The sequence below is a fragment of the Platalea leucorodia genome (genome assembly GCF_965183815.1).
Source record: "Platalea leucorodia genome assembly, chromosome: 3".
NCBI classification, from domain to species: domain Eukaryota; kingdom Metazoa; phylum Chordata; class Aves; order Pelecaniformes; family Threskiornithidae; genus Platalea; species Platalea leucorodia.
This window is the reverse complement of record NC_138825.1, coordinates 7645920-7662639: the sequence shown is the minus strand read 5'-3', so window position 1 is coordinate 7662639 and position 16720 is coordinate 7645920. Positions and strand designations below refer to the sequence as shown.

The 16720-nt window shown below is 36.3% G+C and overlaps 1 protein-coding gene across 2 annotated transcripts in view; it reads left to right on the top strand.

The window, feature by feature from the left end:
- The window catches only part of TASP1 (taspase 1), an 85926-nt gene that overhangs the window by 1518 nt on the left and 67688 nt on the right, over window positions 1-16720 (top strand). For both annotated transcript variants that reach the window (XM_082306177.1, XM_082306178.1), the window contains exons 2-6: window positions 2064-2281; window positions 4060-4127; window positions 5706-5774; window positions 14149-14269; window positions 15734-15818. In XM_082306177.1, coding sequence (XP_082162303.1) covers window positions 2137-2281; window positions 4060-4127; window positions 5706-5774; window positions 14149-14269; window positions 15734-15818 — 488 coding nt within the window. In that variant the 5' untranslated portion in view covers window positions 2064-2136. The remainder of the gene's footprint in view (window positions 1-2063; window positions 2282-4059; window positions 4128-5705; window positions 5775-14148; window positions 14270-15733; window positions 15819-16720) is intronic.

The window sequence follows — 16720 nt, the reverse complement described above, 5'->3', positions numbered from 1 at the left end:
ATTATTACTTTCCCTGCCACCACACTATGTCTTCCATTTCTGCAAGAATATAGGTTCCTTACTTACTCCTCTATCATTTTACTGAAGTCTTTGTCATGCCCCTGTTGCTGTAATGACATTCTGTGTGGTGTAATAAGATGCAGCAAAGCAGAGTTTGTAGGAAATAGACTGTGTTTCAGCTTACTGCTGGTACCAATGGCTGCTGGAGCTTTCTTCATTGTTATTAGCAAAAAGGAAGTAAATGCAGTGATTAGGACTTTCGTTTTAGCTCTGAAGTTTATACAGGAGACCATTATAATTGGATGTAGTCCGTAAATGCTTTTTCTCTCTATAGAGTCTATGTATTGTAGTGGTCTTTCATTTTGTATAAACAGATATAATTATAACAGTAAGTTCGTATTTAATTTTAAAATATTAATTTATAAATGTATGAAGATACCTGTATACGTTTAGCATCTAAGAAAAAATGAGTGGAAATAAATAACTTCCTAGAAAGCTGTGCTAATTTTCATTATTGAAAGGATGGTTGTGGTAAACCAGCAAGTTTGTCTGTTCTGTGCCAGTGCTGAATCTTGCTAAACATCATTTGCATTGTTTTGGTTGTTTAAATGGAGTGGTATTTAATTACTGGAGTAAGCCACACAGCATTTGCAAAACCTGTGGTTTAAATCCTGTGTATCAAACATCTAATTTTTTTCCACTTCTGTTCACTTTTTAGTATTCTTAGGTTACAAGTAGTCCCTTTCGAGGTGGTTGGACTGATAGACATCCTATTGGAATATCTTAATAAGTTATAGAGGTTGTCTCCATTCATGCATTAACACTGTATGATTTTTCACTTTCTGAATTAATTCAACGTGTAAAATGTCTCTGTTTTCAATTTTACCTACTGTAAAATTGTGTCAGGGTTAACAAGTATTAGCCTGTGGATAAGAGGAGCAGTAAATACAGTGAATTTGTTTTCTGACTCCTGAAAAACAGAGAGTTCTGTACTTTAACTTGGGAGCTTTTTTGTTTTGTATACTAGAAAATACTGACAGTTTTTCCATTAACTTTCTATAAGCATTAAATTCTATAAACATCTTAAGGGTTAAGATCAAAAACAAATCGGGTTACTAAATTATTTGAGATCAACTTAAGCATGTTGTGGTTTACTAATAATCTTGGTAGTTATCCTTACGCTTATCTAGGCAAACTTTCCTTCACTGTTTTAGGCTTCTTTGGCATTTTTTTAGAAACACTTTGCCATTAAAAAAAAGTTAATTTCTTTTTTTCTCTCCCCCCCCCAGCCCCGCAAATTAGTGGAGAATAATAAGGGTTAGGGATGAAAAAGCATGGAAGGGTAGGAGTTCATTATAGCATCTTAAACAGCTGTTTCCTGCAAAAGAAAGGAAAAGGTATGGCATTTTTAGGTGTTACTCATATGCTACAATTCTCTGGAGCACATGTTCATAACTTCTTATACGACTATTAAATTTGTGTTAATGCACGGATTTTTCCATCCCCTACATAAAATGTGGACACAAAATCACGCAGGCAGATGCCAGTACTTGATTTGAGGAGGCTGTGCTGTGCAACCATATATACTGTCTTTCAGCTTTTGCCAGCATTGCTACAGTGCTGCTTAGGACCTTCCACACAAGCAGGGAATGATGCTTTTAAGAAGTAAAGATTGTGGCTGTGGAGCATCATCGCATTTAAAACTAGTTAGGCACGATGGGTGGAGAAACCAGTTGTACTGTTGAATAAAAGGAGACCGTGGAAAGCAGCTTTCTCTCAGTCAAGGGCAAGCCTTATATCAACAATTCCCTGCATCGTCTGGAAAGATTATTAGGTTCAAGTTGTAACAAAAAGGCTGCTTTCAACTTGCAACATGGACTTTGATAATCTTAGGTCTCATTAATACTGTTAGCTAGGGAAGAGGCAGAACTTAAAAGCCCTTCTTTCAAGAGGCGTACTCTCCTTGTGTCAAACCTCTCTTCCAAAAGTTCTTTCTGAAGTTATTTGTATGAAATTCATCTCTTGAAATCAGTATCTAACGTCTGCATGTGGTTTGGTTTTAGGATGATTCCTCTCCAGAGTTTGTTTTTGAATGGAAGGATGCTCTTTTCCAGTAGAAGATGGTGATCCTAATGTATGATCATGGAGAAGGGGATAAGTTCAGTAGAAGTGTTACCTTCCAAATCGTCTCAGGTTACAGCTGTAAAAGTGGTGGTCAAAGAGCCCGAAACAAAGCAAACCCAAAGAGGGAAACGAGTGGGATTTGTGCTTGTCCATGCAGGTAAGATGCAGAAGCATAACAGCTGGAATGGAAATAGTGCATATACAAACTAAATAGCAACTAAAATTTTATATTGGCTTTGGACTACTAGTATGTTAATGAAGTGACATTAACTTTGGGTGTAAATCTGGGAGTGGAGAGTTTGATTGGAAGTTGTATTGGTATTGGCTGGAGGATCTTGGAAATTGTTAGTAAAAATGTAGGTTTTTGGGTGTTGTGAACGGTATTTTTTTTTCTCCTTAACAAAGAAAACCCCAAACAAAATCCCTAAATGAAATGGTTATAAAATGTCAAATTCTGCAGTTATCTGCTAAGCTTGGGGAATCTATAAAATGTGAGAGATCTTTCAGACTATTTCCTTACCCTACAGAAACATCAAACATAGCTGTTTCATTACTGACAGTGTCTTGTCTAACTTGTCCGTAAGGACAGCCTAGTTAAGACTTTCTGAAACCTCCTTAGGCCGTTTGTTGCAGATCTTCACTTTTTTACCCTTTTGAAAGTTTTCCTCCAAGTCTGTTTTTTTTACGTTGTTTGTATTTGAGTGAATTACTATTTATTTTTTCCACATGTAATGAAGAGGTCGTCTACTCAGATGTGATACAGAAATGATGTGTTATGTGTGTCTTGTTCATAAATTCTTTTCTAGTAGGTTCTTTCTTAAATACTGTTAATCTTGAAAATATTAGTGATGCTTATATCTGGCTGTATATTTGTTTTTAGCGTATGTGTGATGACATGAGGTGAAATTGAGCAAAGTAGCCTAGTGACACCTAAAATATTTGCAAAACCAGCATGCTACTTGGTTTATAAAATCCTTAAGGTAAACAAACAAACCAACCCTCAAAGAACTTGTTCTGGGTTGATATTCGATGACCCTGGTGTTCTCTTTTAAGAGCAAATAGAATCGTTTAATATGTTTTCCTTTACTGGGTTACTTTGCTCTGTTTAAAATTCTCCTTCTTTCACTAGTGGTGTTAAAACTTATTTTATTAGAGTTTCTCAAAACTAACATTTCTAGAGGTGAAGAAAGGGAAGTTGAGATAAATACAAGTATATTTTTCAAATTCAAAACCCAAGAAAACAGAAGAAGATGGAATTTAAATATCAGTGTGCTAGTCTTGTCTGTTATTTTTCTGATGCTGTATTTAGTCAAATAGTGGGCACTGAGAAATTTTTCAGGTATGCAAGTAGGGGGCCGTGGCTAGAGAACAGGGCAAAATCGTGAGATGCAACAGGGTAGACATAAAGACTGAAAATGAGAAAAAGGTGAGAAAAATTGTATGATCTTTATTTCCAGGAACTCTCCTGCTTCTAAAGCAGGAGTAATGAGATCTAAAAATGTAGCATAAACATGAGAAGATGAACAGAATGGTAATTGCAAGCTTGCAAATCAGCAGGAAAAGGAAAATTGGAGTTTGACTTAAAATTAAAGTTTTTGCCCAATGATCGACAATAAATAAAAAAGCTATGCTGGAAATCCTCCAAGAACGAGCAAAACTGGAATCTCTTGGAGAGTATTTATAGGAACAGATTGTATGAAGCTGAGATTTATACCTGTATGCTTCTGCATATTTGCTCTGTATCCTGTATTTTACCGAGTGTATTTGAATTAATGCTGGAATGCATAAAATTGTCAATCATTGATACAAAAAGGAAATGCCAGTGTAATCCCGAATAAGGAAGGCTGTGTCTGTCTGTATCTTAATTCTTTATGTGAACTATAGGCTGTAGTTTGGCAGGTAGTATCATCTCTCTTCCTTTTGCCTTAATTGTAGGTGCAGGTTATCATTCCGAATCCAAAGCTAAAGAATACAAGCATGTGTGCAAAAGAGCCTGTCAGAAGGTATGTCTTGCCAGCTCCACGGTCGTGTAGTGGGTATACAAGAAATATTATCGGTAACACTGTCCCTTCAGTATGAGTGGGCATATCTGGGTTTAGCTACTCAGGCTGTATGCATTTCTAGAGGAAAAACGGAGCAGCAACAGTTAACGTGATACAGAGCGCGTGGCCATGAGGTGCAGCAACATTCTCGTCAGTGGTGGCAAATAGCAGACACCAAAGGAACAGTGGGGGAACAGGAGAAGGTCACAGTGGTGCCTACATGGAGTATTCCTACAGCTTCCTGCACTGTTCCTGAGGCTCTGGGATTTCTGGAGCTACATATGGTGTCTGAATTTTTCTTTCATCAATGGCCACTCTTTTGGGAATTTACTTAAACTCTAGCATCCAGATTGCTCCGTGAATGCAGGGGTTTCTAGAATTCTTGATAGCTCTTAACTTCTTAATAGAAGGGGAGGCAGAAACAGGAAAAACAATCAAAAAATTAATTTCAGTGGAAATGAAAGTCTTGCCATTTCTCCCTTTCCAGCTTTGGGAAGAAGGTTTTGATTTTTTGTTTTATCTCCTCCAAGAATGTAGCTTTGGAACTGGCAAGCCCTGTCTCCTAAATGTTGAATGAGAAGCTGGAAGACCTGTCTCCAAAATTTCTAATGCCTTTTGCTTTCTCCAGGGAGAAGGAGCTGGGGAGCTTGGCAGGCTTTTTAGAAGAGTCTCAGAGTTGGCCTCTGATAATTATCACTTCATCTTACAGTTCTGTTGCTCAATCCTAATACCGATCTCATTTTGTAATGAGAAGCCTCAAAAATCACCCAAACTCACACTAGCTTCATTGAAGTTGTGCATTAGCCCTGATGATACTCATTTTCCAGCTAATTATGTGTGAAAAAAGGTTGCTTGCTGTTGAATTTAGGTATAATTTGAGATTCTGTTTGGTTCCTTAAGCTAGGTAGCCAACATAAATAACTTGTATGAAGGACAAACAGTCGCAGGTTTGTCTTGCAACTGAAGATGCAGCCATAGTTGTTTTCTGGAGTTCCCTGAGAGATCGAGACTGTAAGGTCTTGTCCAGCATGGATCCAAGAAATAACATTAGGCTGTAGAAGTTCATTTTTGTGCACGTATATATATTTTGAAGGTAACATTGTCTTATTTGATTTGTTTTCGTGTGTTGGTTTTTAGATGAGCTTACTTGTAGATTCTGTTCAATTTCATGATAAGTGCCACGTAAGGTACTAGGGATTTTTGTTGAATCTTGGAAGGAAAATTAGAAACTTCTTGACCGAAAGATTAAGTGTTCGAGGATACCAGATATAAGAATTTATTTTGCTATAAATTTGACCATGCAGGAATCTGCTACTAAATGCAGTGTTGCAATGTTGGAGTAGTAAAATCATGCCTTCAGATCTGCCCTTGCGTGGTGCATACTATTTCTAGTGTGCGTACTATTTCTTGTTTTTATGTCCTCTTACATTTTAAACTAATTTGGTGAAGATTTTGTTCTGTACAGCACTAAGAAAATGTAGGGCTTAGTCACAGAATATTAGAATTTCCTAATCATCAACAAAAAATTCTGTTTTACAGGCAATTGAAAAGCTACAGGCTGGTGCTCTTGCAACAGATGCAGTGACTGCAGCACTTATAGAATTAGAGGTATGAATTTCTGACTAGTCGTAAATATCTCTTGGGTACATTGCCAGATTTTTCTGTAGGAAGGTATTAATTTGAATGGGAAATCGAATGAGATTTCCATTTTTGCACTACACTAATTTAATCTTTTGCTTTTCCACTATGTTTTGGAGTAAAATTATTTAAAGACTTTGTAAAAATGCAAACTGAATAAAAGTTGTCTAGTTGGTGCAGTTTGGTTGTCATCTTAGGTATGCCTTATCAGATAGTCTTTAACCTTTAAGAATAAATACAGTCATGAAAGACTTATTGAACACTTTGTAGGGAACTTTATTTCTGACTTACTGAGCTCCAAGCAGACTGTACTGGCTCTGCTTCTTAGATAGGGAAAAGAATCATGCTACTGGTCACATACGTTAACTAGAAATTCTAGGATAAGTCCTCATTCCTTTAGTTTGCATTAATATCTCACACTGAGTTATGTTTCATTTCTTGAAATTATGATCCAAAGAATTTAGATGTAGTTAGTCTTTAGTATCTCTATTAACACTCCCATGTAATAATTACATTGAGGTAACTGCCTCTGAGTATGCTTTCTTGGGTTGTGTTATGCATACCTTTTTCGGTTCTTTGGGATAATTCCACACAAGTGATTGCATAAATTTAATGCTGCTTGTCTCTCCATCCAGTTAAAGGACTCTGTGAAAATGAAGTAGAAATTTTAAGTCTTATTTGTCCCACAACATGCTTTTGCTATGTGCTTAAATTAATACAGTTCCCAAAGGCTTTTTTTCTTACATTTTTTACTTTGTGTCTGTGTGATCTCTGATAGGATAAGAGACTAGAAGCAGGCTGTTGAGAGAAATGTGACTTCAGTGTAAGAAATGCTTTTTTTTGATTTTTATGACAAAATATGTGTAGAAGAATAGGACAAGTAATGCTTTTATTTCAAAATGGTACTTGTTAATTAAGATAGAAAATCTTGATAATCGTAAAGAGATAAGCAGCTGTTTGTGAGGCTTCTGGAAAAGTGTCTTTTTGGCGTGGTTACTTTTTTGTAGCATCTGACTTTAGTGAAGGGTCCCTAGAGATAATGTAGAAGAGAGTAAAGCTAAAAGAATTTCTGGGATATAAATGAGGCGGTTTGGTTATTGTCCCACGTCCACTAATCCCTCATGGCAGTAATGACTGAAACAGGTATTCCTCTTCTCCTGTAAGGAGTAATTGCTTCTTCCGCTCCAACTTCATTAGTAAAGAAGGCAGGCAAGGTAAGCGTTGTGCTGTAAAAATAATTTCCTGGGTTTGGAACTTATGGTTGTATTCTGAGAGGATTAGCAGTGGATTTGCTGACACATATGTTGGGAAAGTGTTAATTAACATACTTGATCAGGTTAGCGTAAGGCAGGCAGTATGTACTTTAATACGTGTTAGACACGCTGACTAGGAGCCAAGACTTCAGTCATACTTCAAACTTGGCAAGCTTCTTGGCTTTAAACAGTACTTTTGGTCTCCACTGAGCTGTTCAAATATGCTTTCATGTCTTATCTTACACATTAGAATATAGCTAGGTGAAAACAAAAGCTCTCTCTCTAATGGAATTATTTATAATGCACTTCCATAAACTAACTGAGGCTGCTGTTACTCCACAAGATTTTGTGTGTCAGTTCCCTCCTCAGTGGGGAAAAAAAAAAAATCTACTTTGTGTTGTGATTTTTATCACGTTCCTGAGCTACACAGAAGAAAACATATTTTAAGAGACTTAACAGTTATATATCTCTTTGCAGCTGTGCCTGGGGTAAATATTTTATCTGTTTTTGTTATCCCCAAGAGACTTTTCTTCTTTTACTTCAGTAGATGTAAATACTCTGAAGTGACATCTGTGTAAGAAATTATAGCTTTAAGATGAAATTAAAACTTTTTTATGAAATTACTCCAATCAGCAACCTTTTTCTCCACATCTGTCTTGCTACTATTGTGGTGATGCCTGCCATCATTCCACTTTCTGGTTTTATGATTGTCTTGGGCAGTATTTTTATGTGTACTGTTGCACAAAACCTATTTTTTCCCTTTTTCCTGTATTTAAGGTTAAATATTATTTTGTTCAGGTTGTACTGCTGTCATTAATGTAATTATCGGCTTTCATTTATTCATTAAGTGATTTGTATGACCTCTTAATCGTGGGTTGTTCTCTCTGTTACTGGGATAAAGACTGTTGGGTTTGGGATTTGGGCTTCTTTTAAAGCACCTAGCTATGCAGTTACATTGAGGACAAAATCAAAGGTATACTCAAAACAGAAAATAGTGTGGTTTGCAGTGGTAGTTTTTTGGATCTGGTATGAGAAATTCCCAAGTGTTAGACTGGCAGCTTTCAAAATGTTGAAAGGTTTGTATCTACTCATATCTCATTCTGAACACCACCTCCAGACATCTCTGTCATTTCTGGAGCCGCATCTTCTGTTTTAATTCTGATGTTTTTCCTGTTGCTCTATGGAAAACAGAAACTGCATGTGGCAAGTCAGCAAAGCAAACAATAGTTTTTCTCATAAATTACAAAATTTTATGGGTAAAAATGTAGGTTTGTATATTGACTCTCTCTCTAATGAGCTATCACTACCCTTTTGTTTATGCAGGAAAAAATAGTGACTGTTTGTAAAGTACTTTAGCATTTTGAGTTGGCAAATACATAGTGAAAGTCTGCATGAAAACAAAGTTTGTTTACATGTGTCACTGTAATACAGATTAAGATACAGAACAACAAAAGTTTGTGTAATGTGATAACACATTCCATTGTGGAGTACTCTTTGTAACTTCTTGATATTTTGGTTGCTGCAGAAGACGTTGCTATGAGTTTATCTGAAATATTTAATCACTTTTACCGTTCTCTAGGACTTCCAATGCTGTATTCCAAAAATCTGTAGTCTTTGCAAGACACAAATATCTTTTCGTGGAAGTGTCACAAAAGATGAATTTTTTTCCTTAGTTCCGCTCAATTACACAACTCCTATTACACAGAATTTCAACTAATCCAAGAGGCATCACTTCAAAGACTTGTTGAGGCGCAAGGCTTGCTCTTGATCTTTTATGAGCAAGCTGACAGTTTGCTTGTGGTATGCTGTCTGTTTTTTGTTTTATTTTTGCAGGCTCTAAATGGAGCAAGAACAGCCTTTCTTTGTTGGACTATATGAATCTCAAGTGAAATAGTGTTCTGTGACTAAGATGATAATGCTAATAGTTAACTGGAGAAAAGGTAGATTTCTTTTGCAAAGTAGCAAGAGCAGCTGACCCAGAATATTGTTAAACTAACTGTGCTGGTCTTTGTAAGCATCAGCTGTATTTGATAAGTTGATTAAAGGCAGTTATGTTTTCCAGTTTGTGAACTCTGTCATTGCAGATAAACAAACAAATGTGTTACCTCTTTCAGCTTTTGGTAATAAAATGGGTCTGGACAAGGTGCTTCATAAGACTCGTCATTTACACTATATGCTTCTACAAAGGCATTATTGCAGCACTATTTCTTTTTGCAGTCTTGCTTTCGGCCACCATATGAAGTCTGAGGTTTTCTTGAAACACAAAGGGATTTGGGCAGCTTTTTTTTGGGGGGGGGGAGGTCCCCCCACCCCCTTAAAAGCTGCAGTTTTCAACAAAACCGCATGCTGATTGCATTTATGGCTGGCTGGGAGAACAATGTGCAATTTCAAGTTTTTCTTAGACTATAGAGCACTTCAGAAAGTCTGCTGTTCAGGTACTGGAGACAAGAACAAAAGTTTATTGTAAAGAATGATGAAGATTTCAAACTTTTTCTAAGTTTAGTCCAAGTTTATTAATACTATGTGTAGATCACTTGTTTCTTTAATCTGACTTTAGTAGAATGTTTTTTATGAACATCATTTAAATTGGAAGTTAATATGATTGATGGGGAAGCAGATGTCACATTTTGGGTTTCAATCTCCTTGCTACTGAAGGTGCTTCAGTTTACTTTTTTTTTGTTGTTGTTGTTGCTGTGGATGAATGCAGAGGATATTTTGAGCCTGTTGGTATACTCAGGCAGTGGGTTTGCGTGGCTATCAGCAAAATTTTGCAGCGAAAGAACTTGTTGAATAGTTCTTTCTTTGTTTTTTTTTATTTATTAATTTTATAGTAATTAAGATTTTTTAATATACAATCTTAGTCCCAAAGACTACTTTTTAAAGATGAAAGGACAATGCCAGTGGCCTTGTTGTGTTAAGGCAGTCACCATAGATGAACTTTTAATGGGTAATGAACTGGAAGTTGTTAATGCTAGTTAAAAGCAATACCATGTTGTTTTGCAGCAGAGTGGCTAACAGTAATCTGTGACAAAAGTGTTCTTTGAAAACATTTTAGCTGCTGTAATTGAAAGGGACGTGACTCATCCTTGTAGACTATTACTTCTTGTCACTAAATTACCACAGAAAAATAAATTTTAAACTTACAGTGTGTAAAAAGAAATGCCTGTAGACTTTGAATCCCTTTTAAAAGTTGCAAATAAACCACGGACAAAACTGTATTGAAGATGGATGGAATGTTCTTTAATGCATGTTGAAAATAGAGCATTTTAACTATGTGCCTAGATGTAATTCAGGACTATTAGTGCTATAGTATTGAGTAACTTCTTCAAGCATTCCAACTTTGACCGCAGCTAGAAACTTCAGTATGCCTGTGTTTACTGCCAGAACATTTTATAAATACATGTTGAAGTAAAAAGGATTCTAAAAATAAAAATGATACCCTCAGTAGCTTTAGCTTGAGAGTTTTTACAAGATGGGTAACTTGGAAAAGTGAAACTCATTTCACATCTTAGAACTTTGTATTATCTCCTTTGCTGCAGGTTTACATTGTAAGTTAGAGAAACTTCAGTGGTGGAGTAATTGCCAGGTAGTCTAGTATTTTTCAGATAATTGAAAGCTTATGTTTTGTTAAAATGCTTTGAATAGCCATTTGTTTGTCTTTTCCCTCTTCTTTTTTACTTTTCTATGGTAGTAGGGCTTGCTGTTAACATGCAAAGCTCATGCTTTGTTTGCTTTCATGTCTTTTTTCAGTCTCCTTAGAAATATAAAGGCTGACCTATGCTTGTGTTTTTAAATGAAAGTATATTTCTGAAGATACCTTCTGTATTATAAACATTTTCCTCCTTTCCCTTCCTCCCTTTTCTTGGATACGTGCTTTGATTGGGTTCTTTCCCATCCTATGGTAGTCATATAGATCTTGCAGTACTGCATTTTTCTGTCTGAGGGTATGAGGAAACAGCTTCAGTTAGCTCAGTTTATTTTCTTCCCCCTTTGAAAGCATGCACGCTTCTGTTTTAATAATGTTTCTGCATTCCTTGAAGGTTTTGAATTTTCATTTCAAAATACACCTTAATTTTCATAAGTTGTATTCCTCCATTTGTATATCAGAGTCTTGAAATATTTTGGTCAGACTTTGCAGAGATTTATGTTTTCAAAAAGAGATGTATTTGCGTGGTGTATTTCATGTCCTTGCCTATTCATAGAAGTAGGTGTGAATTTCTGTTTCCATTTTTTATAAAGGTTTTTCCCTGCCTCTTTTCAAAGGCTTTATATCTCGTCTCAGCCAGTCTCAGGTAGGTATGAAAAATTCCATGCGTTCACACCCAGTTCCTGCACTGCCTAAAGCTGTTATCAGATCGCCTTTCAGATCTGTGAAGTTAGCGTAGACCATCTTCCTCTTGGCGATTCTGAGACCATCTTCTGAATTGAGTGCAGTCTGATTGTAAAGCTAAGTGAAGCTCCACAGAAATTTTGAACAGGTGCTTGGAATTTGGTCTTTATTTCTTTTTACTGGAGAAGTTACTCATGTTGTGACTGATTGTACTGGTAAGATTCCTTCCGAGTCCTAAAATGAGAGAGTTATGCCACCAAAGAGGCATCTACAATTTTGTTGGTGTAGAGTTCTTATTTATCTAATATTCCATAGTATTCTGATAAATATTCTGTAGGGAGAAACAGGCGGCATTCCCTTTGTCTTGAGATCCTCTGAATAGGTTGTCTTTTGGTGCGTCCTTGATGTTGTGCCAGTGAAAGTGCGATGCCAAAGCATCAAGCACATCTAGGTTTTCAGAAATAAAGTGAACTAGTGCCACTCTCTATCCTATATTTTTTTCCCTACTCTCTTTTAATTATTATGTTTCTCAGATGGTAGAGAGCTTTGTGTCTTGGCCGCAGAAGGATTCTGGACAGCGCTAATAGGACTTCTGTTCTGATGGGTCCTTCTTACTCCCTTTATTTGGCCATGACATCTGCTCTTAAGATAACAGCTGTCTTTGCTTTGTGGCAGTGAGAGCCACCTGTAGAGCACGAAATTCTTCCTCTTTGCTCATGCTTTTGAGTATAACGCACTGAGTGAATGTTTTTGGAACAGAACATTAGAAATTTGTCTCCAGGCTTGCAGGTCTATGCACTCTGATTACCAATGGGCAAGGAATTTTGACAGCACTAGGAGTAAGCATAGTTCATCCTAACGCATTCCTGTTCTTACATTGTCCTCCAAGTACCTTTCACCGTTCGTGTTCAGATTCCTTCCATCACTTATCTGCTCCTTTTGTTCTAAACTTCACTGACTTAATTTTCTTCATACTTGTAGAGCCTGGGGAGCAATGAAATCGGTTAAGCCAGCGGCTGCTCTGCAGTCTTCCACCTTTTCAAGGCCATCATCTTGGTAGCCTTTTTTTAACCATATTCCCCCCCCCCCCCCCCCCCCCCCCTTCTAGGGAAAGTTATTCCCTGTGCACTAAACTGCAAATGTTTCGTTATCATAAAATCTTTCCAAATTTACTGATTTGCTGTGAGGCATAGCTGTCAAAATGAACACCGCAATGAATATACACAGTGAATTTGAAGATCTGTTATTGTGTGGGATAAAATAGGATGGGATAAAATGGGATAAAATCTTGTGCTACTTCTTGGATGCAGAAGGAAAAAGCGGAAAATAAAGATGAGTAGTATAAAATGAACATGGAGAGATTGCAGTCTGTTTCATGATTATGTATTAATCATGTATTATGTATTCATGATTCTTCAGGAAGATAGTATTTTCATGACTCAAACACTAAGAACACCAAATATCTCTGTAAGTTAGAATCAACATCTTGCAAAACAGGTTTTGAATTTACTCACTACTTGCTCATTTGAAAGTTAAGAAAAGCTAACTGACTTACATCAAATTTATTTTTCATTTCTGTGTTCTCTCTCTTGTTTCCTTGTATTCCTTACAAATTAGTGTGTACAAAAAAGAACCAGTTCACTTAACGTTTGAGACAGAACTTTGAGCTGTTCCCAGTAGATTGGTTTCCTGATTCAGCTTGTTACCTGTACTGTACTAGTATGACCATCTAATTTCATTGACATGTTCACATGTGGTCTAGACAACTGTTTTCCTCGTCACATCAGGTTGTTACACTATTGTAATAAAAATAGAGAGGAAACTCTGAAAGCATGCAGTATCTCTCTGAAATTTTACTGTTTGGCTGTTCACTTTCTTTGTCCTGTACTCCATGTCATGCCTGCATCTAGAAGGAGGGGGTTATATTGAGCTGACAGTGAGACTCCTGAACTGTGCTACTTTAAAACTTCGTGGTTTTAAAGGCATGGGGATGCTCTGATGAAACGGAGGGACAAAAATATTGTTTGTTTTTTTTTTTTTTTAATTCTAGCACGCAAAATTTCTTGAGAACCTTGAGTTTGCAAAAAGCTACATAAGGTGCTTAAAAAAGAGGAGTTAGTTTTTAATTAGTTTATTAAATGTTGTTCCATACTTTCTATGAAATATGTCTTGCTTAAACTTCCTGATCACAGCAATGACTGTCCTTATGCTAATGATCAAACAGATGTTTTACAAAGTGAATTGTTACTGGTGCCGATTCTTAGCTTCTGTGTGCAGCGCTGCAATCATAGGCTTAGGATATTGCGGAAAGGTACAGTTCCGTTTCGCTGCTGTGCCATACTTATGAGTTTCAAAGGCCGACTGTGGTCTATGCAGTGATTGTTAGATGTTACTTAAATTGACTGACAGGTTAGGGACCAAATGAAGTGTGTATTTTGGGGGAGGGAGGAAGAGATGTTCACTTGTGTTGTAAGACACTTGTTCGCATATAAATGATCATCTTAAATTGTTGGGTGATTGGTTTTTATATCAGTGCATTGTTACACTTGAGATATATCACGCCCTATAGAGGGTGTAAGGTATCCATTACAGTAATTTGAGATGGCCTGTTCAAATTGCTGTTGTTTCTGTTGTGGAAGATTAAGCTATTAGAATAAGAAAGTGCACTGCACCACGATCAGTGTCGTCAGATCAGTGGTAAAAAGGTTTTGATCTAGTCTGTTATGGATGTGGCCTTACTGTGTTTTGTTCTTATTTTTAGGATTCTCCTTTTACAAATGCAGGATTGGGATCTAACCTAAACCTTCTGGGTGAGATAGAATGTGATGCCAGTATAATGGATGGAAAGTCATTAAATTTTGGAGCAGTTGGAGCACTGAGTGGTATGTTAACTATTATAAAGCTAACTACTGATTTAAGCGCAAAGATCAATTTTGTTCTTTTTTGTTACTTTTTCGGAGCGGGGAGGGGGGACGTTGTAAATACTGCCCCATTTAAATAAATTCTGCCCCCTTTAAAAAAGAGGGAGACGTTCCTGCTCCTTGAAACACTGTTTTGTGTTCATTTGCTTTGTGTGACATATTGTCTTATTAGTTCACTGGTAATCCTTTGATGCAGAACTATCGTATGATACTATACAGTATTCACAACGGGAGTGAGTTTGCTCAGATGCATTTGTAGAATGATAACTTTAAAATGAAATGCAATTATTAAAGAAATATTGCAAGCATTTAAATTAGGCTTTATATTTGTTTTTGTTCTCTGTCTCCTCAAAGAACTTACTGGTATATAACTCAATCATAAGGTCAATGGATATTTTGGTCTCCTAGTTAAGTTGGTCAAATTAGGATCCTAAAGGACCAAAGTTTCCTTTATGGTGTCAGAAGGCTATGCAGGGTGCTAGCCTCCAAACCGAAGCCTCTCGTGTATTTTAGAGAATGGGCGCAGCTGCTCATCTGTCAAGCTGTTTGCTTGGGACATAAAATTTCTGTATACTGTAGATTTTTTCATTATAATTTCCCTCACATGATCAGTTACATTTGGATTTGTGCGTTACTGTTCTAAGGTTAGATACATTTGCATATGGAACTTATTTAATCTGAGAACTAATGTGCTTCTCTTTTTTTTGTCTAGTTTTAGCTTTCAGTACAAAACAAATATAGGTATACAGTCCCAAATAGGGATTGTTGAGGTTTTGTCATAAGTATATTGAACGGCCTTAACTGTTACTATTGAATAGCTTTTCTGACAGCATTTCAAGCTTTGTTCTTTATCCTAGAATAGTTCTAAACCGTGGTAATAACTTCCTCATGCAGATATAAATCTAAAATAAATAGTAAAATTAAGCGTTTCAAGGCTTGTTTGTTACAAAATGTATCTTTCCAACCATGGGGAAGGAGGAAATGAGGGAGTGAGAGAAAGCTAAGCCTGAATCCTATAATCCCTGTTCTGGCCGGATAGATCCAAATGAAAGCTCTTTCCATCTTGAAAAATTAATGCCCATAAAACCTCTTTGGCCTGTAGAATACCATAGATTTAATTTGAGATTTCTGTGGTAGGAGGTCACTCCTAATATTTCAATATGATTTTTTCTTTAAAAAAAAAAAGTAGAAAAAGGTGGGGGGGGTGTTGATTAGAAGGCTTTGTCACTACTGATAGGACATGCGAAGGAAAAACTGATAAAGTTGTTATTAAATTGAAACATAACATAAGGTGTATCTTAATGACTTGGCAAAGCCTTGGAAATTAAAGGAAGCTGTCTTCCATTGCCAAAATGAACACTACAATGCTATGTGGAAAAATATTTTAATGTTTTGTTCCCATTTTTTGCTAATTTTTCTTTTCAGGAATCAAGAATCCAGTTTCAGTTGCAAATAGATTGTTGTGTGAAGGGCAGAAGGGAAAACTCTCTGCTGGCAGAATTCCACCTTGGTAATTGTTTTGTTCTGCTTGACTTTACTTTGGTCTTTCGTCTCTACTGCATGCAATATTTGAAGATTATATCTCATCCCAAGAAGGCAGGTGCTGTTTTACATACCAGTGATAGTGTGCCTTTAAAAAGAAGATAAGCTTTGTTCTCTGATCTTAAAACATCTTGGGTGCTTGATGAAGCTGTGGGTAGAATGAAGTATTGCGTATAGATGGCAACATCATTTTGTGATAATTTCTGTCTCTGTGATTATTTCCAGTTACGTCATACTGAATTCTTATGTTTGTTACTGTAGCATTTTGAAAAATCCCTAAATACATCAAGATTAAAAGTCTACTGCCTTTGCTTCCGTCTACCTTTAAAAAAGGCAACATAGTTTTTAACAAGTATGTAAAAGAATCCTACTTTACTGCCTGTCTTTGTGGCTTTATTTTGTAGCTACAGTGTGGAAATGTGCAGTCTTTAGTAACTTCCTCTTATCTTAGCCAAAATGGGAAGTTATTTTAAAGATAGATTTAATACTATTTACAACAACAATGAAAACATGCACTCCTTTATTGAGATGGGTATAATACTTAGATGGAAGAGGTAGCTATTAAATGCATAACAACTTTAAATATTATTGCATCATTTTGGAGAGAATCCAAGAAATGTGTCAGAAGTGATTGCTCTTAAAACCATCTTATTTTCATTAGCAGCTTAAATTGACAAGTAGAGAACTTGAATGATTCATTCATATTAATTGACTGCTATCCTCAGTTATCGTACCCATCGCAGAAATTTGCTACCATTTGCTAACTAATGGACTACAGTATTTGCAGATGTATTAAACCAGCATTTATGTAGTTTAAAATATGTATATTTAGATTCACAAATTTTACTTTCCTTACTATGTTATTCTTAT